The sequence below is a fragment of the Borostomias antarcticus genome, assembly GCF_949987555.1.
Source record: "Borostomias antarcticus genome assembly, chromosome: 12".
NCBI lineage: Eukaryota > Metazoa > Chordata > Actinopteri > Stomiiformes > Stomiidae > Borostomias > Borostomias antarcticus.
In genome coordinates this window covers 6880940-6907833 of record NC_140245.1, presented here as the reverse complement: position 1 = coordinate 6907833, position 26894 = coordinate 6880940, and the positions used below count along the sequence as shown (strand labels likewise).

At 51.7% G+C, this 26894-nt stretch overlaps 1 protein-coding gene across 1 annotated transcript in view; it reads right to left on the bottom strand.

Annotated features, from left to right (window-relative positions):
- The window catches only part of LOC311316412 (adenylate cyclase type 1-like), a gene marked incomplete at both ends in the record, with an annotated part of 33225 nt that extends 8017 nt beyond the window's left edge, over positions 1-25208 (bottom strand). Inside the window, 9 exons of the mRNA XM_084447253.1 lie at positions 337-531; positions 2256-2411; positions 5587-5724; positions 5836-5998; positions 7218-7345; positions 13070-13181; positions 18583-18701; positions 19307-19456; positions 24600-25208. Of these exons, the coding sequence (XP_084303379.1) occupies positions 337-531; positions 2256-2411; positions 5587-5724; positions 5836-5998; positions 7218-7345; positions 13070-13181; positions 18583-18701; positions 19307-19456; positions 24600-25208 (1770 nt within the window). The remainder of the gene's footprint in view (positions 1-336; positions 532-2255; positions 2412-5586; positions 5725-5835; positions 5999-7217; positions 7346-13069; positions 13182-18582; positions 18702-19306; positions 19457-24599) is intronic.
- Positions 25209-26894: the final 1686 nt, after the last annotated feature.

Genomic DNA, 26894 nt, shown 5'->3' with positions numbered 1-26894 from the left:
AAAACTCACCTCTTCAAGTCTAACCAGGATCCTCCCTCTTAAGCACCTATTGTATTTTTAGTTTGCTATTCTTGCACTTTGCCTTCAGCACTAGATTATGCTCTTAGTCACTTGTTTTACAAAGGAGATGCACGAATTCTGGCAAGTAGAGTACATTGGCTTTTCATACGTTAAATGCAATTGATGTAAGTCGCTTTGGAGAAAAGCATCAGCTAAATGACTGTAATGTAATGTAATGTGTGTGTGTAAGTCTGTGTGTATCTCTATAAGCAAGTGTGCAACTGCGTCTATCTGTATAAGCAGCTGTGCAAATGTGTGTGTGTGTGTGTCCCTCACCCTCTGCTCGCGCTCAGAGCACTTGTACATGAGCGTGAGGAAGTTGAGATCGGCCGTGTCGGACTCGGTCTGACGCGCCTCGATCAGCCGTCCGATGTAGCGGTTGACCCGGGTGCCGGGGCTGCTCTGGATCACGTTGGCCGACACGGACGTCTGGTTACGCAGTTTTTCCGGCGCCGTGCGCAGCGCCCTCCGCTGGAGGTGAGGAGCATGGGAAAAGGGGTCTTTTTTGCACTACAAGGGGGCAGCACCCGTATTGTATAATAAAGCGCAGTGTGGGTAAAAGAAAGGGCCCAGAAACTACAGTTAGGATCAACAACATTGACATGCATTGGCTAGAGTTCACTTCACACAAGGCACATCGTTAAAGGTGCAGTATGCAGTTTGTGACTTAGGAGAAATTGTGAAAGATTTTCAAAAAATGCAGCCGACAAAATTCCCTCCCCTCCCCTCCCTATAGGCCTCCCTCCACCCCGCCACTCCTCCAAACTGGGGGAAAACAAATGACACTCGCTAGGTAGGTTGACAGGCAAGTAAGCCATCCAATCATTTCAAACTGGCAACCCAAAATGATTGGACACAGTCATTACAGTCCTGCGACTTCCACAGATAACAGATTTATTTCATTTTATTGTCGGAGCACTTCATTTATTGATTGATGAGATCATGGGATGTGATGAGAATTGCAAAAAATACAACGAAAAAGTGTTTCTGAGCCAAAGCGCGTACTGCACCTTTAACATCCATTTACAGAACAACAAGCCCCCCTGCAGCCTCTTCATGTGGGCGTGTCTCTGAAAAGCCAGGGTGGCCATCTATCTAATGTGTTGGGCAGCAGACCAGAGCTATCAAGTTAACCGTGTGTGTGTGTGTGTGTCCTGGTTGAGGAAGGAGAGGGGGAGCAGCGGGTGCAGTGGGTGGGCGAGGACGACTGGAGAGACTTTCTAATAAGGACAGAGGCGAGTACTGTTAAAACGCACCCCACTGGTCCCATCCCTCCTTTGGTTGTTTTTCTTTCTCTCTCTCCCTCTCTCCCTCCCTCCCTCCCTCTCCCTCCCTCTCTCTATCTGTTCATCTCTCCTCTCGTCTCCTCTAGCTGCAGCGATCTTGCCTAGGGACACAGACTCCTCCATATGACCCAATTGTTTGGATATGGTCGTGCACAGAGAGTACGGCTGTCCAGCACGCGCGTCCGGCGCCGCACACACAAACACACACTCACACACACTCCTCCTGTCATCTCCATCCGACCCCCCCAACCCCCCCTCTCTCTCTCTCTCCCTCTCCGGTCTCCATGTGTCATTTCCGACAGCCTGCGGAGCACTGCCTGAATGCCAACACTCCCTGTGTGTGTGTGTGTGGTGTGTGTGTGTGTGGTGTGTGTGTGTGTGTGTCGAGCGTTTTTCCCACTTCCTCTCCCCTCTTGTTCTTCCTCCCCGCCCGTCTCTCTCTCTCTCTCTCTCTCTCTCTCTCGGGGTCGGGGGGCCGTCGCGGCGTGCCGCTCCGACAGGCGCCTCGGTCGGCGGGAGACGGCCGCCATGACGTCTTTAGCGCTCCCCGTTGTTACCATAACTCTTTTCGGTCTCGCGTTTGGAGTTTCGAGAGATCGACGCCGTTGTTTCGGGGGAACATGTTTAAACGCACGGGGGGAGAAACTGCCGCCCCGCCGCTGTAAGAACACACCGTACACGGGCGCACACACACACACACGCACGCCTGCCAGCGCGTCTGGATCTGATGTGGCCGGACCAGAGGAGGTCTTCTCAGGAACGGAGGAGGGTCAGTCAGATAGGCAGTTTGACGTTTGGCCAGATTCCCACGGGGGCAGTGAGAACTCACAGAGAACTGGAGCTGAGGTTGTGTAGGGCATCTCAGGACATACACACACACACACACACGCGCGCTGTCAGAATGCTTACCTTGTCTCCGTCCTCACAGTTCATGGCGTTGGAGAAGGGGATCTCGGCCTTGAACATCTTCCGACAGTGCATCAGCTGCACCAGCAGGTAGCACACGGTTTTGAACTTCATCTTTTTGGCAGGCTTTATATCCGAGAGAATCAATCCTGGGAAGATCTGTCGACAGACGGGCGAGGAGAGTCAGGCTGATCCGCGTCTCGCACTCACACACTCGCGCGCACACACACACACACACACTCACAGGCGCACACACATATACACACACACGCACACACTCACAGGCACACACACACACTCACAGGCGCACACACCCACACACTCACAGGCGTACACACACACACAAACACAGTATAACTCCCAACAACACCTGCTATGTCGGTTGAAAATGATATTTTAAACCCTTTGAGGTCACATACATACAAACATACACACACACGTACACACACTACACACATTTAAACATGAAAAAACACACTCCCAGAGGCACACACACACACACACGCTCACACATTCCAGATCAAAGCATTTCTCCTCTTCCCTTGTGCCTTTCAGCTTGAATATGAACATGAAATTAGGGCAATCGTCATTCGGGTGGTGTAAAGAACTTTGCCGGCCTAAAAAACTATCTTTTGAAAACAGAATAAAACAATGCTCCGCAAACAGAATGGAGCCGTCTTAAATTCAAGCCTTCTGTTTTGCCGGCGGTGCGTATAAGAAACTGGCGAGCAGATGCCCCAGCAGCGCTGGAAGCTGCATGCTAGCAGGGTGAGTAGCATCACATCTGACACAGCTTTGAGGGACGCACTGTTTCTCACCGAGCCGTCGCTCTGATGAAGGCGAGACTGTCCCGTTCCTCCGTTAATCGGCTTAGCGGAGTCTTCCTCATATCAGAGGAAGACAACAACAACGATGACAAAAAAGCCTCGGCTCGCGGAATAGCCGCGCGAGACGCTGCAATGTTTTACGTTCGCATGAGGAGCCGTGTGGCTTAGATACTGTATGGTACAGTATGTGCAAGTATGCAGTGTTATATATGTTATATAACACTCAGGCTGTGTGGCGTGCAGCGCAGAGTGGAGCAGAGTGGAGGCGAGGGCCGGATGGGGGGTGGACGGATGGACGGATGGGAGATGGACGGATGGGGGGTGGACGGATGGACGGATGGGAGATGGACGGATGGGGGGTGGGCGGATGGACGGATGGGAGATGGACGGATGGGGGGTGGACGGATGGACGGATGGGGGGTGAACGGATGGCAGGTGGACGGATGGGGGATGGATGGATGGACGGATGGGGGGTGGACGGATGGGGGGTGGACGGATGGGAGGTGAACGGATGGGGGGTGGACGGATGGGAGGTGGACGGATGGGAGGTGGACGGATGGGGGGTGGACGGATGGAAGGATTTGGGGTGGACGGATGGGGGGTGGACGGATGGACGGATGGGGGGAGGACGGATGGGGGGTGGACGGAAGGGAGGCGGCCGCGGCGGCGGTCATCAACCCAATAAGGATGGAGGGAGGAAATCTCCCCTCCAGCTGCTCCCGGTACAGCCGGCGGAGACCTGCTGTAATGAAAGAGCGCAAGTGTGTGTGTGTGTGTGTGCGTGTGCGCCTGCGCGCGTATACCTGCCTGTGCGCGTGAAGAACCATGCCTGTGTGGGGGTGTGTGAGAGTAGATCTGTGTGTGTGTGTATGTGTTTGTAGGAGTGTGTGTATGGGGGGGAGGGGGGGGTGGGGGGTGGGAGTGTGTGCGTGTGTGTGGGAGTGTGTGAGAGTAGATCTGTGTGTGTGTGTGTGTGTGTGTGAGAGACTAGATCTGTGTGTGTGTGTGTGCGCGCGCGCTAGACAGATAGCTGCCGAGGGCTATTTATAAGACCAGGGGACCTCAGGCCTAACATCACAGAGATGGCGAGAGAAGTCATCCGGACGACTAATGTGCCGGCTCTTAACCCTGAAACCACACGGACCCCCGTACTGGAGCTGGGGAAGCGCTATCTCTCCACCCTGCCCTGTCGAAGAAGATCACGCGGTACTGAAGTTCAAACTAAGCACAGTGGGTGGAGAAGTGCAGAGCTGACCTCTCTTTTACCGGGCGGGCGTATTAACATGGATTATCCACCCCGGGGGGGGGGGGGGGGGAATCAGCGCACTCGTCTCTTAGCCTCCAGCGCATACTCAGTATGATACTGTAAGGTCTGCCTACTGTACAGCGCTGTACTGTAAGGCCCAATCCCAATACCCCCCCTTAGCCCTAGCCCTACATTTTGTGCATTCACGCATAGGGTAGTGTGTCCTATTCCTTTTAGCTTTGAGGACTAGGGGGCATATCGAGGGCTAGTGGACGCTCAAACAGCCCTCCAAAACCAGGGTTTTCAGATGCTAACTTGAAACCGAGGGGTAGATGAAAACTCACACAATGCGTTGCGAACAGGGGCAGTGATACTGTATGATACATAGCTGCCGGTGCCGTGATAACCATGGGAAAGAAGCCCAATATCTTCGCAAATAAAGTAGCTTAGTTTAAAGTTGATGCAAAGGAACATATCATTGAATCGTTTTGACACGCATTTCAGAAAAAAAATCACTATTCACGATGTCATTTGCATTTCATTGTTAGCCTAGCATTTTGATGTTCCAGTAGCCTACGGTGCAATGTTGCATCTACATTACATTACATTACAGTCATTTAGCAGACGCTTTTATCCAAAGCGACTAACAATAATTGCATTTAACATAGGAAGAGCCAATGTACTACTACTTGCCAGAACTCACAAGTGCATCTTCTCTCTAAAACAAGTGACTAAGAGCATAATCTAGTGCTGAAGGCAAAGTGCAAGAATAGCAATCTAAAGTACAGTGCAATATAATATAATACAATAAAATACAATTTTGCTTGCAAAGTGCTTAGGCAGGAGGATTGTTGTAGTACTTCTTGAAGAGATGAGTTTTGACTAATCGAATCTAATCTAATCTAATCAATAGAACTTTGTGTAAACAACTATTTTTGAGTGACAGTTGATTCCATGTCCCGTTCATGAAGTTCGAAAAAGAATCCAGCAGTAGCATTTTTTTCTGCACTTCTCTGCTCATCTGATCAGTGCACCCCCCCCCCCATCCCCCCAGCACACACACACACACACACACAAATGTTAACAAGCGGTACAACCACCAAACAAAGGAATGAACACACTAGCTCCCATGCCTTCCCACACACACACACACACACAACACACACACACACACACACAACACAGGCACACGCACACGCACGCACACACACACACACACACACACACACACACAGTGGCACAGGAACGCACACGTGCACACCTTCCGTCGGTGAGATGGCACGATGAAGAAGGTCTCGATGTCGTGTTTCAGGAGGAAGGCGTTCCTCTCTTGGCCGTTGCCCGGCTCCACTTCGTAGTCGCCGTTGAGGCACTCCAGCGTGGACTTGGTGATGTGGACCTTCCTGCAGGGGGACGACACTCCGGATCAGGGCGGACGAACGCGTGGGTCATCGTGTTGAGTGTGTGTGTGTATGTGTGTGTGTGGGGGGGGGGGGTTATGGAGAGGTACTGACCCAGGAAGCCCCCCGGTCTCCATCACGTTGGCCAGCGTCACGTCGTTGGACCACACGTCGTACTGCCACTTCCTCAGACCCAGCACGCCGCACAGCACCCGGCCCGTGTGCAGACCCACGCGCATGTTCAGGTCCACCTCCGTGGCCTCGGCCACCGACCTGCGGGGGGGGTGGGGCAACGCGGGGGTGAGAGGTCGTTTGCGTGCGTGCGTGCGCGCGCGTCTGTGATTTTCCTCCTCTGGTGGTCGGACCCAACGAGTGGAACTCTTGTTCGCTCCGGCGTGAAAAATTGCCGGCGCCCGCTCTGCGCTTCATCAGACGGCAAGGTTGAAAAGACAGGATGTTCCTGAACAAAACCACCCCCCCCCCCCTCCCCCCCACCGTGCCTCTCAGCGCGGGCAGGAACAGATCCACGTGTTCCGTCGAGATAAGGACCTTGACGCGGGAACGGAGGCCACTCCGGATCCAGAGAGTCTCTCCTCTGGTGGGATTTCAAGAGAGGCCTTATCTAATCTTCTCCGGGGGGGAAGTGGCGGGTGGGGAGGGGGGGGGGGGGGGAGAACATGAGGTTGGATGGGGCATGTCATCGTAGCTCTCCGTCCCCAAAGTGTATGCGCTCTCGTCCGCGAAGCAGAGCTACGCCATTAAGGGACGGAGCAATGTTGACAGTGGGAAATTGACTTTGAAGAACTTGAATGAAAAGCTCCGGGGAAATCGGCCGTCGCCGCCGGGCAAGCGTTCGGGAGAGATACAGAGTCAACACCCCGATGATAACCCCTCTCTAACCCTGTAACGTTAGTGTTCGCTTGAGTTCCGTGTGTACAGTACAGGAACTAAGCGATCGAGGGTGGTAGTCTGTGTTTTCAGATTGGGCAGGACAGGACATGCTAATGAGACAAACACTTTCACGCCTCATAAGGACGCATCGTCGACGCGTGTCCTCGCGGTCAAATGAGATTCCGCTCTCCTCAAATCTCGAGCGTCGGCGTGCATTCATAGCAGGCGTGACCAGTCTGACGGTATTTTCCGCCGGCGCTGTAGAAAGGGAGTCTTTCAACTCTCTCGGATGCAGTGATCTGGTAGGATAATGACTCTTCTCTTCTCGGACACCATTTGAGCAAGTACTGAATAAATATACTGCAATGTTATGTCCATCAACAGAAAGTACTGAATAAATATACTGAAAAGTTATGTCCATCAACAACAACAATCATTTTAAGGTTAAGGTTGTGTGTTACACATAGTCATGGTTGGTTGCGGTCACTTACAACTTGATACCACAGTAACGCTGTCGATTGAAAATATGACCACTCGTGAGCGGTCAGTCGTGAATCGGACCGCTCGCGTGACGCTGCCGGTCGTAGATCGGACCACTCACGTGATGGTGTCGATCATGTCCAGGCCCATCTCCACGCAGCAGTGGGCGTGGTCTGTCTTGGGTTGGGTCAGTCCGGACACACAGTAGTAACAGTCCCCAAGAATCTTTATCCTCCGGCAGTGGTTCTCCTGTCAATCACAGAGAGAGACAGAGATGGAGAGAGACAGAGATAGAGAAAGACAGAGATGGAGAGAGACAGATGGAGAGAGACAGAGATGGAGAGAGACAGAGAGAGAGGGAGAGAGACAGAGATAGAGAAAGACAGAGATGGAGAGAGACAGATGGAGAGAGACAGAGAGGGAGAGAGACAGAAAGGGAGAGAGACAGAGAGGGAGAGAGACAGAGAGACAGAGATGGAGAGAGACGGAGAGAGAGGGAGAGACAGAGATGGAGAGAGACAGAGAGGGAGAGAGACAGAGGGAGAGAGACAGATGGAGAGAGACAGAGAGAGAGGGAGAGAGACAGAGATAGAGAAAGACAGAGATGGAGAGAGACAGAGATGGAGAGAGACAGAGAGGGAGAGAGACAGAAAGGGAGAGAGACAGAAAGGGAGAGAGACAGAAAGGGAGAGAGACAGAGATGGAGAGAGACAGAGAGAGAGGGAGAGAGACAGAGAGGGGGAGAGACAGAGATGGAGAGAGCGCAAGGGAGAGCAATTTAAAGTCCTTTCTTGCATTTGATTCTGAGCGGCATTTGAGATCGAAAATATTCCGACCCCCCACCGGCAGCCATGCACATCCTGACACATCCTCTCCGGCTCAAACTCGCACACAATTGTAACTTTAAGCATAATCCCCAAAAGCCTGTCAGCCTCTGTCTAAAAACAGGCACAGCTATCAACGGATGCGCTTCACCTCGGTGAATAAGGTGAGTCACCCTCGCCGACGGATGAGACGCACTCATCTGAGAGGAACTGCATGAATGTACCCTATCATTATGGGATGTGAGCCAACCCCCCCCCCCCCATAAACAGGGGGTCGGGGCCGCTGTACTAATAACGGCTGATTGTTACCATGGAAGTAACGCGATGGCGGGTGGAGCGACGGAGGCTCGTAATCACGCGAGTCGGTCTGCGCGAGACAAGGCTCTTTTTAACGCGCGACACCACGCGCGTGTCGTTTCCAAGAAAGAGGGAGGGGGAGCCCGCCGGCGGCGTCGGAGGCCGCGTCCGTTTCTCCACCGCCCTTGCATATACCGCGCGCTCGCACGGCGTTCGGCGGCGAGGTTTTCGATTTTCGGTGTCGCCTCGAGAAACCGACGGAGGAGGAGAAGACGGAGAGAGACGCCTCGGGGGTAGGAGGGCCGGCGTCTGACGCCGGCGGACCAGGCGGTCGTCAGGGAGCGCATCCGTCCTGGTGGGTAGGAGCAAACAACAACAATAACGACAACAACAAAACCCGGTAGGCGGGGCGTGCGTGTGTTCACCCCTCAGCCGTTACAGTGAGTGCTACCTGGCTGGTTTGGCCGGCAATCCAAACTCTACCTTACCAATATCGCCCCCTCCCCCGCAGATGCATATTTCTGCAGGTGACTCCAGGCCAGATCGGAGGCGGAGCAGACGAGGTGAGCGAGGGGTCAGGGGGAGGGGGGTGAGTAGGTGGCCCAAGGCTGGAGGGGAGGAGGGAAAGCTCTGGTGCTTAGAGAGGCTCCTCCTCTATTTAAGCCGCCCAGTGAAGGTTAAGGAGCTGCCTGGGAGCCAAGCTGGATTACCTCCCGGTCATGTGACTCCCGACATCGCTGGCAGGCCGTTAGGCCCTGGTCAGGGACACAACATCCTTTTTTGGCATTGCTCTTTTTTTATATTGCTCGTTGTGCCTTTTTTAAATGATTATTATCATCTTGTAAATTATTATTCTGTCGTTGCAGCAAGGCCGAGGAGCCAGAACCCAAGTATTTTACTCCCTTATGCTAGTCTGAAAGACGTAACAAAAAAAAGAAATCTTGAAGAGAGAGTGAGAGAGAGACAAACAGCGAGGAAGTCCGGACACACACACACACACACACACACACACACACACCTTGAAGGATGAAGATAATGCGTGCACACGCACGGCCAAAAAACATGTCAATACATGTAGTATTGCACAAGATCCATTTTCAAGCACACACACGCACACACACACAAACACACACCACCACACACAACCCTGTGTAAATGAGTGTGATGGAAAAGAGGCCAGACCCAGCTGAGCACGGCAGTTCCATACCCCGTGTGTAAGGTCCTGAGGGAGGGGGGGCAGCATACTGTACGTCTTTGGTACGATGACACACACACACACACACACACACACACACACAAACATTATGGAATGGTGGAAGCCCGGGATGCCGTCGTGATGACATCCTCTCGCCCCGTCACCTTGAGCCTTGACCATATTTACCCTCTGAGGCCCTCACCTTGAGACCGGGCCTCAGCGACGTGACCGCTAAGTAGCACACGGCCTCAGAGAAGTAGAGACTCGAGTGCCAGGGAGACCTGCTAGCCGACGTAGATTAAAGCTGCAGTATGTAAGATTTCCGTTAAGACTTTAAAACATTTTTAAAATATTGATAGGGTAAAATCCAGAGGGATAAGTTCCTCTGTGAAAGATGTGTCTTTGTACCGTAGACCGCTGTTCGGCTCTGCCTCAGCAAATAATCATTTTTTTAAAATAACAATAAAAAGCATGGAGGCGTGTCCCCGCCTGATTAAACACGGGACATTCTTTTACAGCCCTATGGGACTTTGTCTCCCACAAACTGAGAGTGACGCAGGCTGAATTTAACTTGGTAGACGGAAGTGTCCCTCGTGGCTAGCTCGTAGATAGCTCGTAGCAGGCTCGTAGCATGGAAGCTACATAATGCAGCTTTAAATATTACTGCGGCTGCAGAAGGCTGGGTAGGATCTCTCTCTGTAGCAGGGGCGTGCGGCGCGCTGGAGTCAGAAGGGAAGACGGGGCGGGCGACTACTTCAGAGTCCGACTAAAAATGGAAGCCCCGAAAAGAGAGAGAGAGAGAGAGAGAGAGAGAGAGAATGGAGGAGGGAGAACTAGAGGCCATGAAAGACTCAGCTGAGGGCGGTGGGCTGCTGAGTGTCAGTCAAAAGGCTGAGACACGACTCGAGGGGGCGTGGAGAGAGAGAGAGAGAGAGAGACAAGAGAAGAGAGAAGAGAGGGGGGATGAAAAGCACCATGAAACCGTACCATGGAAACCAAGGAGGACAAAGCAACACACACCGCGCGCACACACAGACACACACACACGCACAAATAACCATTAAATGTTTTTGCAGCATAATAATGCTGCATAAATCACCACATCTCCCTCACTCTCTCTCTCTCTCTTTCTCTCTTTCTCTCTGTTGTTTGAGATGCTGAATCTGCTAGGGGACACAGTACAGTACAGTAGAATTAGTGGTCTGCTAAACAGGACTACACAGGGGCATAAGTGGGCTGAGATTACTGTTTCCTCACATCCCTAGGAAGTGGGATGTGAGATCTTTCTTCTATGCCTGGAGACAAAAATGGGAGGTCTTGTTATCATCTGAAACACTGAGCTGCATGTCTTTGGAGCTAAGTAGAGGGAAAGACAGAGAGAGGTAGGGAGAGGGAGGGAGAGAGAGAGAGAGGGAGAGGGGGAGAGAGATGGGAGGGAGGGAGAGAGAGGGAGGGAGAGAGAGAGAGGGAGTGGTGGGATAGAGAGAGAGAGACAGAGGGAGAGAGAGAGAGGGAGAGAGAGGGAGAGGTAGGTAGGGAGAGGGAGGGAGAGAGAGGGAGAGGGGGAAGGAGGGAGAGAGAGAGGGAGAGGAGAGAGAGGGAGGTATGGAGAGGGAGAGAGAGAGAGGAAGAGAGAGAGAGAGAGAGAGGGAGTGGTGGGAGAGTGAGAGCTGCCTTTCTGGCCCCACGTCTCTTGTCAACTGACGGGTCCGGCGAGTGGACAGGTGGCGCGGGGACGGCGTGACAAGACGGCGCCCGTCAGACATGTGGCGTCGCCCGCTTTTTCTTTCGCCTCTCCTTCTGGAGCGTAGAGAGAGCCAGCGTGGCCTCGCCGTGAGTCACTGGCGCCGCCGCCGCCGCCGCCTCCTCCCGCTGCCGGGCCGGATCAGAGCGCGGAACGATCGCCGGCAGGAAGCCGCGGGTCGGGGGGGACGGACCGGCTTGTCGCATCGCTACCCTCTCGATTCTGCGAGCGTGCCGCCCTGTCTCCCCTCATACGGGTCGCGGCTGCGGGCGGCACGCTCGCAGAATCGAGAGGGTAGCGACGCGACGAGCCGGGTCAGATCACAAATGGACGATCACCATGTCCTGAAGCCCTGGTAGTCATTTCACAGACGCTCTTATCCGGAGTGACTTTCGGCCGCAGTTAGAGTTGAGTGTCTGGGGACCTTTCGGTTACTAGACCAACACTTTTAACCGATAGGATATTTACCGTCTCCATCTTACTGTTACTGTACTTGGGGTTGGGTTCATTTCCATAAAACCACTGTCAGGTGATGTCTGTTCTATCTGTTCTATCAGAACCAGTTTCGACACCTCCGGTGGAGCGGTGGAGGCGTGACAAAAGGTGACGGTGACAACTCATAATCATATTCAAGCTCCTGAGACGCCACAACCCTCAGCGCCTACAGCAGTACGCCGCCGTACAAGACATACTGTACGCTTAGATATCTGACTGAGATTGTTATGATGTCCGCGATGTCTGTCGTGACTGGAGAGGAATTTGGACCATAAACAACACAGCTGGTTATGCCATGGTAATATCGGCTATTGACCGACTTCAATGTAAGACCAATTTACTTTCTCAGTCTCTCAATCCCAAATGGAATCACTGCAAACACAAACGAGTGCACAAACGAGTCTCCCCAAACATCAGAAGTACACAGCTCGCCATGATCGGTTCTAATTTTGCCCCCCGTGTAAACAAACAGGCTGAAAATAGAACTGCCGATAAGGCCAAGAAAATGTTCGAGGCAAAAAAAAAAAAAAAAACGGGTTTGTGCGTAATCCCCCGGATTAAGAGATCTCACGGGCACATGTGCTCAGTGTAAGTAATAGAGGCCAGATTACATGTAGATAACGCAGTGAGGGGATGATCTGGGGTTGGGGGGGTGGGCTGAGGGGGTCTCAACCCTCGAACGGCTCCAGGGTACGTGTCACAGAAAGGCGTGCATGGAGGCTGGCGGCAGACAGACTGGAGGGGGAGGGGGGGGGGTGTTCAGGTCCCGTTGAGAGAGCAGTTCATCTCCGGTGCGCCGCCATGGAAAATGCTACCATCTGCATCCATATGGAGTCTCGGGGGACAAATGAATATGTTTATTTTCTCGGCCTGACAGCCGCGCTGACGGTGACACCGGCGTAGCGGCGGCGCCCGGGGACAAGACAAGGTGGGGGACGAAAAAGATTGAACGGGCTCACGTCGAGAAAAAAAAATAAAAAAACGAGAGGCTAAGAATGGCGCATCGACAGCTGGGGGGCTCAGATCTTTCTCTTTTTTTCCCCCTCTCACTTCTCTCCCGGGGGAATACTGAGAGTTCTGGACGGATAAAAGTCTCCCTCGTCCGTTCAGACCGACAAGGGTGGAGGAGAGGTTTAGCGGGCGGTAAATCTGGGCCGGATTAGCGTTTCCTGTCGTCTCTTTGTACGCCGGGGCCAGTGGGGTTAGTAATCACGTTAAGCATCATATGCAGCCCTGATGTTCTGCGCGACTTCGTCGCCCTTTGTCTGACGCCCTTAAACAGAGACGCGAAGGTGAGGCGCGTCTCGTCGGGCCGCCGTCCGGAGCTCGTTCGGGGGACGTGGAGCCGGTGTTGGCCCGGTCACGTGCGGGAGGACATGTGGAGGCGGGGGGGAGGCGGAGGACAGGGGGAGACTCACCGTGGCCAGTTCGTCAAACTTCCCGAAGAGCTCGTTGAGCAGCTTGACCAGCTCCTGCGCCGTGCACTGCGAGGCCAGGCAGGTGAAGCCAACTATGTCCGCGAACAGGATGCTGAAAGAGACAAGAGACAGAGACAGAGAGACACACAGAGAGAGACGGAGAGAGACAGAGAGAGGGACAGAGAGAGAGACAGACAGAGAGAGACAGAGAGAGAGAGACATAGAGAGAGAGAGAAACAGAGAGAGAGAGAGAGAGAGAAACAGAGAGAGATAGAGAGAGAGACAGAGAGAGAGAGAGAGAGAGACAGACAGACAGACAGACAGACAGAGAAGGGGTATTTATAGCAGTTATCTAGAATCTTCAATGTTACCCTGTGTCAGAGGAGAGAAGACAAGATCATCGCGCGCCGCTTCAGATCGCCCTGGCGGGATTTGTTTGTTTAATGACATTCGCCGAGCGCAGCCAGAGTCAAACGTTAACACTCTCCCTTTCGCTGGAACGTGTTTACCTTTCAGATCTATCAAACGTTCGAATCAATGACCCGCGACGGCAAAGTGACCCCCCCTCCCCCCCGTTCCGGGTCTGGACTGGACTAGACCGGCTGACAGGGCGTCCAAACAGCAGTGCCGAGCGTTCTCCCAGGGATCCGAGCCAAGGCCCTGCTGGGAGACTGATAACAATTCAGCCCCCTTGAACCGGCGCTGTTCGTGTGCCGCTTCGAGCAGCTCAATAAGTGGTACTACTCTGGCAATGTCTCTCTCTGGCTGAGAAGGGCGGGCGGAAAGAATGACGGTTAAACGTCTGTCGTGCGCGAACGCGCCGCTGAGAATGACCCCGCGTCTGCGGTCGGATCCGACCCGACAGCCCGGTCCGAGAGACGGACGGACGGATTATCGCGCCCGGTGTGATGATGGAGGACCTAGAGTGTTTGTTAGTCATTCGGACTTGATTGACCTTAATGACTCACGTGTCTGCGGCTTGCGGGTTTGCGACGCCCCCCCCGCTGCCTTCGTGTAGGCTGGGCTTTTTGACAGCGTAGCGGAACACTGCTACTGTGGCGGAGATGCTAAATGCCTTTTTGTCATCCCACAGATGTCAGCGTAATTAGATGCAATGGATTCCGTTTGCGGGGAATAATTTGATTGGGCCGTCTGCGACAGGCGAACATTTGGGGAGCGGGAGGACTTGTGTTCAAGTGTCCAAGTTAAGAGTTGAAAGTGTTTCTTTGAAGTCCTTTTCTTGGTGCGCTGAACAGTGTAGAGCTCCTGGAACCAGAACCTCAACGCCGGCTCAATGCCCAGCCATGCTTCTGGAAGCCAGTTGAACTCGCTCCGCAGTAGAAACACCGCCCACCCGCGCCGTCCAATCGCTAGCTTTTTCGCTGCCGTGGCCGACTTAACGCGGCGTTGGTGAGAGGCGGCTGGCGAGACGGAGGACACGAGACCCGGCGCGGGCGGAGAGGGCGTGCCCGATGCTGGCGAGCCCTGAGGTGACGATGGTGATGCCTCACCCTCGCCCCAAACTCATCCTCAACCCGTAGCCCCCGCCACTCAATCTCAGCCCCCAAAACACCTCTGAGCCACTGATTAAGTTCTTCAACATCAAAGGTCCATATTTGACCTCCATATTCTCATCCACCCCCCACCAAAGGATGTATGATCACGTTCACAAGGGAACGTCTCCTCCAAAAAGATGCTGATGCCTCCATGCCCTCAGCAGCAAGGCCTGAGGGCAGTTTTCCTAGCGCCTGTTATTCCAATGCCTTCGCACGGCGCCTGCAAGATCAAAGGGACAGCCAGGGCTTTGGATCGAATAGTAGCATAGTATATACGGTAAATGTACAGTAGGAGAATAATTACACCATCTATCTTAAAGATATCTGGCACGCATCTCCTTCGCATAAAATGGTTATTTTCAGCTTCAGCTTCGAGTGCTGTTTTGTCCCCCCCCTTCTAATGAATGGGAGCTGTAGAGGCTGGCGCCCGGGGGGGGAGGGGGGGGGCGGTGATGGCAGGTGTCCCCGCGCGGCGCGGGCGGCGAGGCGGCCGTCGCGCGGACATCTGGCCAAGCCGCAGCGGCGGCGGGAGAGAGCCCGTTTTGACGAGGCGGCGTCTGCCGAGCACGCGACAGATATCGCCCGGGGAGCCGAGGGGGGTCGGTCGTTCCCCGAGTCGACGCCCGGGGGATCGATTGGTGTGCATGTGCGCGTGCCTGAGCGCTTGCGTGCGCGTGCGCTACCTGGGACGCGGGGACGCGTTGTCAGCTGGAGTAAAGCCCCTCCCCCCTCCCCGAGGACCAGCTCTCCCACCTGCCAGCCGAGACCAGAATGTGTCTGGTGGGATTCTGAGCCACGGCGTGTGACGGAGGCCTCACGCAGGAACAATGGCAGACCCGCCACCGGAATTGGCAACGGCAGGACGGGACAACAAAGACTGTTTGGGGTTGGATTGCAGGCACGCCTGGGTCGGGCCAGCCGGTGCGGTTCGGCAGATGGCATCCTTTGCAGACGTGTTCGGTCCGAGTCCTAATCGCCGCCTCTGGGATATGTGTTTGCAGGGTTTTTCTCTGAATAATAGTGCGGTGTTTTTGCTCCCGGGGAGGAGGGGAGGAGGGGAGGGGGGGAGGGGGGGTTTGGATTCATCCACGTGCTGAATACGAATCATGACATGCTACTGTACGCATGCACAAGTATTCGTGACGTGCAGCACATGACCTATATATGGGGAATATACGGTACACGCTGTCTTCATAGCGGTCTTAGCGGCCTCAGCAAAAACATCCACCCAGATTAGTGTTGTAAGGGTTAATGAGTTGAGAGGGGGAAAAAAAATAGATTTATTAGATTACATTATGCAGTATAGCATCGGTTTTGGGAAGCAGATGCCCTTATCATGGGGAATTACATGTCTGTTGCTGGCATTTGGGTCTGGTATATTTTTGCTTCCGAACATATTGTGCCCTTTCTTTGGCAGTGCTTAATGCTTTTATAGTGTATTTATAGACATAATCCAATAGTCTCATTTAGATTTGTAGTGGTAAGCCAGCACAAAACAAAATTCAAGACCCCACGGTCATACAGATCTTGATCTAATCAAAGGTCGCCCACAGTCACAGGGCAAAATGAAATATTGTGTAAATCATATGGCACACTGTTTACTTTCTAATTGTAGCCCAACCAAATCACACGAATCACCTCCACAATGGGCTCTAATCACTTTGAATGGAGAGTTATTCAGTGCTAACAGCTAGCGAACATGGCCCCGGAGCCCTCAAAGGAACGAGAGCCACAAAAGCAATCAGTGGCGTTCCGCTGAAACGGGTCCATATTTAACTGCCACAAACATGGCGTTACGCAATCCAGTTTAGTCTCCATTGCATGTAATCCCCAGCAGCAGGCCGAGCCAACTCCTGGTCCTGGGACAATATATATATATATATAGAGAGAGAGAGAGAGAGAGAGAGAGAGAGGAGAGACAGAGAGAGAGAGGGAGGGGGAGAGAGACAGGGAGAGAGAGAGAGAGAGGGGAGAGAGACAGAGAGAGAAGGAGAGAGAGAGAGAGAGAGAGAGAGAGAGAGGAGAGAGACAGGGAGAGAGAGACAGGGAGAGAGAGAGAGGGAGAGAGAGAGAGGGGGAGAGGGGGAGAGAGACGGAAGGGGAGAGAGAGACGGAGGGGGGAGAGAGAGAGAGAGGGAGAAGGGGGGCTGTTAGAGGTGGGAGAGAGAAGATGAAAAGAGAAATGAGGAGGAGGAGGAGGGAGTCACAGAAGAGGAAGTCAAATGGCGACGTAAGCGCGGGGGGGGGGGGGGCGATCAAGAGTCTGACAACCAGACGAGAGAGGAAGAGAGAGAGGAGGAAGAGAGAACACGGGAGAGGATAATTGGAGGACGAGAAGGAGGGAAAAGGGAATTTTAATAGGCAGGTGACATAATTAGGAGAAGAGAGAGGAGAGAGGGGGCGTTTGAGGGGAGCTGATCTACAGTATGAAGATGAGCCCCAGCAGGGGGGCGGTAGACGGAGAGACGAGCCCCAGCAGGGGGGCGGTAGACGGAGAGACGAGCCCCATCAGGGGGGCGGTAGACGGAGAGACGAGCCCCATCAGGGGGGCGGTAGACGGAGAGACGAGCCCCAGCAGGGGGGCCGTAGACGGAGAGACGAGCACATTCCACATCAAAGGGATTATTATGCGCCGGTCCTCCCACAAAGCTGGCTCAGATTATTCGGAGGCCGCTTTGTGTACAGTAACAGACTGGTTTGTGTACAGTAACAGACTGGTTTGTGTACAGTAACAGACTGGTTTGTGTACAGTAACAGACTGCTTTATGTACAGTAACAGACCGGGTTATGTACAGTAACAGACCAGTTTGTGTACAGTAACAGACTGCTTTATGTACAGTAACAGACCGGTTTGTGTACAAGAACAGTAGCAGGGAGGAGAGCCCAAAACGAGGAGGTGGGAGGGAGAGGGAGGTTGGATGCTGGAGTTTGTTCAGCAGGCACTCAACCCACAACAAACCTGTGGTCCCCTGCCAGACCACCCACAGAGTGACGCTAGCATTCTGCGCGGGCTAGCTACCGCCATCTGGCCGGAGTCCTTACCGCTGAGACTCGACGCAAGCTCATCTCAGTGATAACCGCAACACTGATAATGCCGCCACTCGCCGCAGAACGACTCGCTTAAATTTCTGTGGACCCTCTGGACTCGGCCCTGGTCGTTGGCAGGAGGTCGTATGGACGTTGACCGGTAGTTGTAAAGCGCTATACTGTGGAGCACAACAGAGACTGAGAGTGAGCAGACGAGCTCGGCCAGAAGGGAGCTTGGCACCCCGGGTAGGATGTTGCGTAAGCGCCGGAGGATTCTCCCGCTCGCTGAAGCGTTGCTTAATCTCCCTGCCCCTGCTTGTCTCCCGAGGGCCCCCCCGCCCCCACCCCCCACCCCCCCCAAAAAAGTTGCCTTCCTCTCCCCCTTTGGCGCGATGCCCCCGGACAGAACGGCGTCTTGACCTCAGCACGAGTCTGCATTGGGAAACGATCGCCGCGGCTCACATCGTTACTTCGTCACGGCGAAAGGATGGCTCATGAGCGACGGCGCGTTTCTCAGAGCCCCTCGGGCGCCGTGCGCCTGCGCCGAGTGAACGAACACGAGGGGAGATCGGAATTCCGCGTTAATGATTGAATGATTCAATTTGGCCGGCGCCCGGGGCGTCGGCGTCTTCGGGCTCTTGCTGGGATGTTCACACACTGCGACGACGTCTCCAGGTTCACACCCGCTGGGTACGCAAAGTCCCTCTGTTCATTTCTCTCATAACGGAGACGGAGTATATTTCTCGGTTTCAGCTGAACATGGCCTGAGGAAGAACACATCCCCGGCCGCCCACTGCTGTCAAGCATGGGTTAAAAAAAGTGTAGCCGAATCTGAATTCGTGTCAAATTATTATCCGGACTGGGAAAAGCCGACGAGGTTGCTGGGAGTCACGTTTGGCGCGTTTACTTGAGGTTCGGGGGGGATCCTACCTGACGTTGTCGTGACGCTGGATGTAGATCTTGTGGAAGATTCTCTCGGGGGGTTTCAGGAAGTCCTCCTTCATCTCCATAGCCACGTTCCTGGGCAGCAGACTCATCAGCAGGCGCTCCTAGATGTGTGTGTGTGTGTGTGTGTGTGTGTGTGTGTGTGGGGGGGGGGGGTCAGAGAGTGAGTTATATCCAACAGAGGTGCCAAGTAAAGACGACAATGCGGAGAGAATGTGGCAGTAGCAATTACAGAGGTGTGAGGGGAAAAAGAGGCTTGAAATCAAACAGAGGCGACAAAGCGTGAGTCACAGAGCAAGAAAAAGGGAGACAAATACTTACAAGTGAGACCCCCCCCCCCACCCCACCACCACCACAACTTTCACCCTTCGTCGTAATGGATAATGTTAAATGGACAGCATTTAAATAGCGCTTTTATCCAAAGCGCTTTACAATGAAAGCCTCTCATTCACCCATTCACACACACACACACACCAATGGCGGCAGCTGCCATTCAAGGTGCCGGCCTGCTCACTGGGAGCGTTTTGGGTTTTCGGTGTCCTCCCCGAGGACACTTCCACGTGTCGTCAGTGGGGGGAGGAGCCGGGATTCGAACCTCCGACCCCGCGGTCGTCGGACGGGCCGCTCTACTCACTGGGCCATGACCCCCCCCCCCCCACCGCCCCCCCCCCCCCCCCCTCTCCCGCCGTCCCCCCGCCCCGGGCCGTACCTGTTTCTCGTTCTCGTCCTCCATGCGGAGCCTCTCCTCGATGCAGTTGCGTGCCAGGAGGAAGGCCTTCCTCTGGGCTCGCTCGGTCAGCACGCGGACGAACAGCCCCGACAGGTTCACGCTGGCGAAGAGCACCGTGTTGGCCACCAGCTGAGGAGAAAACGCAGACGTGCTCAACGCCGCGGGTCGCCGGAAGATATCGCGGAAATTATTTTCAGGTAACGTACTGTACAGTGAAGTACCATACCTGCGCAGTACCTGCACTCTGTGATTCTAGACCAATCCGTTTTTATCTCTCCATTGTACGGCGCCTTATAACTGGTTTTAAAAGGCGCTTTATAAAACTTAAAGTCGCACTGAAATGAAAAAAGCATTCTGTCTCATTTTGGTTCACATAATTGTTCATAGTGTTCACCTATTCAACGATGTATGCCAAAAAAATTACAAAATTCTACTTTTGTTGTAATCTTATATCAAAGTATATAATTTCTTACTTCCTAGAAAACGGTAGGTCACGTGCAATGACGACAACAGGTACCTTAAATTTTAGGCCAATAATCTCACGACATCCACCCTTCAATCAACGCTATCCTTCTATCGTCTAAAGTTCTTAAAACCTGTCCACTTGTCAATGTTCCAATCAAATTCCTCTAAACATATGTCCCACCCTCATAGCTTGTTTGCGTCGGAAATACGTAAAACTACGGAAGTTAGATGATCTCAAACGTCCGTTTCAGTGCGACTTTAACTGACTTACTTACTACAGTGTGACGTTGGTGTAGCCTCTGTCTTAGTGAAGGGTGATGAAACTATGCTACTTCAGTAGGATGGGTATCCTCTGATGACAGAGGCCTGTATTGATACGGCGTTCTATGCCGTTGGTTTGTATTCATCGTGCGTGGTGAAGCTGGGGGGCACATCTGAGACAGCGGCGTCGTTCTGAACCATCTGGCCGGGAGAGGGGCGCGGTGCAGACACCGGTGGACTGTGGCGGGTGGCTAGGTGAGAGGAGCGCATACTAACGAGCTGGCACGCCCGACGTCCAGGGAAAAAAGCGTAACTTTACTGAAAAAAAAAGAAAGAAAGATCGATACATCCTTCCGTATGTGTGTGTGTGTTACTGTGTGTCATTCTCTTTCCCCGTCTTTGTGTGTGTGTGTGAGTATGGTTCTGTAAGTGTGTGTGTGTGTGTGTGTGTGTGTGTGTGTGTGCATGCATGTGTGTGTATGATACTGTACTGTAAGTGTGTGTGTGTGTGTGTGTGTGTGTGTGTGTGTGTGTGTGTGTGTGTGTGAGTGTGTACGTGTGTGTGTGGGTAAGTATTAGGGCTGCACGATTATGACAAAAGATAATAATTGCTTCAAAATGCTAATTGCGATTCATAATTGTGAACTAATATTTAATATATAATATTAATATATAATAACCAAAATTGCTCTCAAATCACGGACGTTGATCCCTTTCTTGCTACTAACTCACTGACCTCGTTTTCGCTCATTTTTTCACTACTCACTTACTACTCTTGTGACACTTGTCTTGAACTACTGCTATCTGTCTTCTCAGTGAAATTACTGCGCAAAGCGCACTCAGCGGGAACGCATGTGATTGGTGTAGTCCTAGCACACTCAATTCAAAGCCAAATTATTAATCACATTAATTGCGGCCTTTTGCGATTAGTTAATCGTGGAGGTCACAATCGCGATTTCGATTAATTCATAATTAATTGTGCAGCCCTAGTAAGTATGGTACTGTAATTGTGTGTGTGTGTGTGTGTGTGTGTGTGTGTGTGTGTGTGTGTGTGTGTGTGTGTGTGTGTGTGTGCGAGGCAGGGTGGGTGGGGGCGTGGCGGGGGGGTCACGGTGGATAAACAGACCAGCCGTGTGCAGGTAGCGAAGAGGACGGGGCCATGTGTGTGTTTTCCATTTGGCTGAGCTTGACTGAGCTTGGCTGAGTGTGACCTTTACGAAACAAAACAAGACCCTGTCCTGTGTTCACCGGGTCTATTAAAACACAAGTCTGGTGCCAGAGCTTTTACCTGGAGCGAAACCTACTGTAGCACAGCTTCATTCCTTCCCAGGATGTGATGGGTAATTCATCACACCTGTTTACAAAGCCGATGTGATTACTAGAGACGACTAAAGAGCTGTTCAGAAAACAAGACAACACGAAGATATGAGCACATTAGTCAAATCGAAAAAAATGTTGCCAAGTTCCTTAAAATATTGATTACTGTGTTTATTGTATAGTACTTCATCAAATGTGTCAGACAGTGACAGCTGATAAAGATGTGATATTACAAATGCATATTGCTCAACAGCCATTGTCAGTTCTCTGGATATACTTGACAGTACTTTTCAGCACCGTATTTTGGGTCACACAGGCTTCCGTCCCTAGAAGAAACCCTATGGGTGAGGGCTGGCTTGGGTTGGTTCAAGCCGTGGCTATGTCAGGGTCATTCTATGGAGCTCATCTCCAGGCTTATTGGATTAGCTATCCTAGATCCTAGGCAGTACGCATCAGCTAGCCCAGCGTCGCCCTTCACACAAGTCCTGTCAGTCTGCTTGGGAGGGGGGGGGGGGGGGGGGGTAGAGTAGTCAAGTTGTCTAGCCGAAGGACACAAGCTACCTGGCAGACAAGCGCGTTGCCCTTAAGCCAGGCGGGAGAGCAAGATCCAGTGTGACACCGGGACACTCGATCTCTCCTCGGAATATCTCCCGTGTCCGGCGCTTTGTGAATGCCCCTGTTCTACAGGGTAACATGACAGATGTGACACACGCTGGGTCATGTGACACACGCTGGGTCATATCTCTTTAACACCTGGCGGTGAAAGACGAGGCAGACGGAGAGAATTAGAGGGAAGACGAAAAGAGCGGTGTGACTGGACAGAGGCCGCCGTGTCACTTCCTGTTTCGGCTCTCTGAATACGACTTCTCTGTCCCTGTCCTCTTTTTACATCCGAGGTACAGTGTGCGGGGGGGGCCTGTGGCGTGTGGGCCCTTGGACTTGCCCTACTTTTAGTACTGGGGGGCCTTCGCTTTGCGTCTGAATCAAGGTCTTGCTGGGCCTAACAGGAGTGACTACTCCCAGCTAAGCAGAGGCATGTGAGCCCCATCCACTCTTCTCTGGTGGTCACGGCCGTGTTGTTGAGCGCCCACCGGATGCTGTAGAATAGGTTTTCTTTCACTTTGCAAAACACTCAAAGAGCACAGGCCTCTGCACATGAATGCATTTTGTGGGTGTAACCGAGTTGAAATGGTTGAGGTCATGCCTACGTTTATACTGTATGTAATAGCTTACCACAGGATCCAGGCTAAGAAAATGTAATTTGACCCTAATACCAGGTTTATTTGATTTGTTTCTCATGAATCATATACATGGCTTCCATCTGATTTGTGTATCTGCCCAGTGATTTGGGTAGCATATGATTTATGTGTAGGTAATATTACAGGATCCAGGCTCAGAAAATGTAATTTTTCCTAATAGCCTACAGTCAGTGTTTACCTGATTTGTTTCTCATGAAACAGATCATATTTTGTTTTACACGTATAGAGAATAAGATAATATTGTTTGTGAAAACAGCAAATAAATAAAGTTGATATCTATCTAAAGTAGACGGTCCTTCCCCTCCCTGGATGGACTTACCCAAACCGGCGTGGGTGAGGCGCTAAATCGTATCCAGACCGGCGTCTGCTCATCAAAGCGCAGATGGGGCTTGGCATCCTGTGCGGCGTGCGAGTGTGGCGCCGAGGAACAAACCGCAGACCACGTCATCCAGGACTGTCCCATATATTGAACACCCAATGTGTGCCCGGATATATAGCCCGGGTGACCCTCTTATCCAGGCTGGGGGTGGTAAAAGGATAACCACTCGGCCCCGAGCCTGGGAGGAGAGGACAACTACACCAAACCCATACGAAGAAGAAGACGAAGCACTAGATGCTCTTAGTCACTGGTGAGTTCTGGCAAGTAGTGGTTTATTGTAAGTCGCTTTGGATAAAAGCGTCAGTTATATGACTGTAATGTAATGTAGCCTAATGTAAAGCTGAACTGATTAGAACTCAGGACTATTAGAACGGTGTCTTATCCACTCGGCCACCGGCAGTAGGCCTATATGGCGATCCAGGCAGGAGGCGTAAAGATGGAGTGAAAGAAATGGCCACTCCAAGTATGGCCAAGTTCTGTTATAATTTTAATTTGTGTATCTGCTAGGCTATAGGGTGGATAGAACAACTCAAAATTGACATTGAACGTTTCCATTTGTCTTGAGGAGAAACTGCAATGGAACTACCTGTACCATTTTGACAGGCAGCGATAATTGGCGCAGTAATATTTCACATAGAAAGGTAAAGAGGCTTTGCCAGTGGTATATCGTGAATATACAACGGCTCTTAACCAATCAGATTGCGAGGTCGGAACTACGCGTTGTATAACAAGCTCTTTGGCTCAGATATGCAGCATTCTCATTATTGAAACCACAGATATTTCTATTTATATATTCGAGTTTGGGCATATAGCCTATGTAGCCAGTCCAAACTGTAACAAACAATAAAGAATATGAGGTCAATGTCCTCCCCAGTCCTCACAGCTAGCCTATCATGCCAAAGCTGTTGCCAGGTGATGCAATATGTTTCTGACACTATTACAAGGAACTTACTTTATAAAGGGAATCCAATGGAGGTAGCCTATTCCAAATTCAGGTGATATTGGCCTACTTAAAACGTGGGACCGCAGTGAGATGGACAAGTGTAGCATACAAGTGGGCTACACAGCGAGGACTCAGTACAACAGAGCATATTAAGACCTGAATGAAGCTTTCAATTTGTCTAGGGGCATTGGCCATAATCAAATATTTCAGTGAGTTAAGCCAGTCCAATTTTGGACTTTAACTTTTCAGTAATCTCTCATATATCAAATGATGTTTGTAAGGAAAGGAGAGAGCTGTTAAAGGGACCATGGCTACGATACTATGAGTGACCTACTCTGGTTAAAATCCGCCTAGGCTACGTCATAAGAAGTCCGAGTTTAGACGGAGCTTCCGAAGAGACCTCCGCGCGCCATTCTGTCAGGCTGCCGCTTCTGGCACGTGCACCGTGTGAGCGTGTAGGTCGCTGTCCACTCACCGGTGCTGAACTTTCTTATTGCCTCGCTCACTGAGCTCGCTTATACCCGGCATTACTATTATATCAAATATATAACAAACGGGCCTAAATGGCCCAAACAAATCAATAGGCTACACAAACTGGTAGGCTACATACTGTAGTCACCACTATGCCTTGGAGGATAGCCTACTTACCGTTCTCCACAATTTCTGTGTCTTGAGGGTGACCGACGTGGCTGTCACAATAATGTGAGAGATGGAGACCATTATTCCAAACACCACAGCCAAGAGCGTCCGCACGGGCAGGAGGGCATAGGCGACGAATGTGACCAGCATGAGCTGCCACATGCCCTGCTCCGGGGACGTAGGGGTCTCCAGGCCCACCGCGCCGAGGGGGAATGGGCAGCAGAGGAAGGCGAAGGTGAAGCCGAAGAGAAGCGTCAGGTTAACGATCTGTTGCAGTTGGGTGACCTGTAGGTACTTCACGTTGGTGACTATGAACAGGGACACGAAGATGATACAGTGGATCGGATGGGACCCCTTTGAGATAGTTAAACTGGGTCCGGACAGCAACTCCACCACGGACAGGGTCGATGCCATGATGATAAGCACCGCCAGGGCTTTGAGAGTGGACGTCTGCTCCAGCTTCAGGTTGTAATTCTGGAACAGGGACTCCAGCTCCTTGCAGTCGAACTCATCCTCACAGACGATGGCAGTCAGAGGGACACCCGGTGGACAGTGGCTTCTCTTCCGCCGGGTTTTGACTTTCTGAAACGGAATTTCCTCCATGTCAGGGCCATTCATAAACCGAAAATCAGTTCGCACAGCCTAGGTCTACGAGACAGCGGACCCCGCGCGCAGCCGGCTGCAGTCCAAGCGTCCCAAATAAGATACCGGAGACACGGATCCGAGTGTTGCCTAATCTCCAGACGCGCGCCGCGCACTATCCACAGGTTGAAATACTGTTCGTCGAGATCAGTAACACCAATGAAACGTGCTTCGTTCGAGGGAAATTCCAAAAAGTAGTCTGTCACTGTCTTTGTATTTTTTACCCGCTTAAGCAAAGATGTGCATAACAGAAGCACGCGCCCACGACGTCGAGTTCCAAATCGATCCGCCGTTTGCAGGGCTCAGATTGGATCACGCCTGCGCATTACGACGCAGAGAGATAAGACACGTCTGAACGACTCCACAGGACGAAACTGAGACTTCAAGATGGTATGCAGGCTGAACATGTACTACGTAGGCATATAGACAACATGTTATGTACGAGTTTAGCCTAGACATTCAAACTAAGTCATAGGTAGCCCACATGGTTTAATGGAAAACCGCCATAGCCACGAGCGTTTCTAAAAGAGGCATTGGGAAATCTAGCCAAAGGAAGTTCTTCATTTTGATCCTGTTGTTTCCTCATGTGTGGCCTATTATTTAATGGTAACTGCATCAAACCCTCTTTTGGCATAGGGTTCAATGATCCATTAATATAGTTCCTAATTAGACTCTTTCTAAAGCTACTGTATGATTGTGTTAGCAATGTGTTAATCAGTCAACTCCTAAAATAGCAATTCGCGAGGATGGAGGACTCCTGCCTCTTTTTAATTAGACAGCAATGCCACCTTAAAAAGGTGTGGGATACCTAAGGTAATCACAATAAGTCTTCAAGCGTGTGTGTGTGTGTGCGTGCGCGTGTGTGTGTGTGCGCGCGCGTGCGTGAAATAGAGAGATGGAGCCACAGAGACTCTGTTCACGTCTACAAAATGGAAACCAAACTGTTTTTTTTTTCTAGTATTCTCTCATACTCAGATGTTTTGCATGATCTTCATGTATAATGGGAGACAGAATCCATTAGTTAGGGTGAATGTGCATCCACATAGACAATTTATAGGCTATTGGACTCAGCCCTATCGTAAAATTATGTCTAATAATCTCTAAAAGAAGAATAGCCTTGTTCCTACATTCACATAAACGTGTTTTATTCATAGTTACCCTGCAGGGAGGGAAGTTTTCCATTCATGACTATTAGTCACTTCAAAGGTTCCGCTGAAAACCTAATCAGTACGTACAAAGCAGCCTTTTGTCCTATGCAAGACACAACCCAAACATGAATATGTAAATCACCCAACCCAAACATAAATATGTAAATCTCTCTTAACCAATACTTGAACGGATAGCAGAAAACAGGACAGTCTGGCAGATCAATAGCTGACCAGTGAGTGAGATACCATAGACCATTGTTTAGTCCCGAAAAACATAAAGGCTAGTACATCTGAGCTGTACAGGGATAAACATTCCCCCTTGCCTGACGATGCCGTGGGATAAGGCAGGCAAACATGGAGGTGATCTGAGAAATGCTCTCACAGCTTTCAGATCTCTGAGTGGACATGTTGCGCCCTCTGCGTGTGAGGATACAAACCCCGGTGTAATGAATTCAAACGTGATACCATCATCATATCCGGTCACCGCCCTGGGGGGAATCATGGGAAAACATCT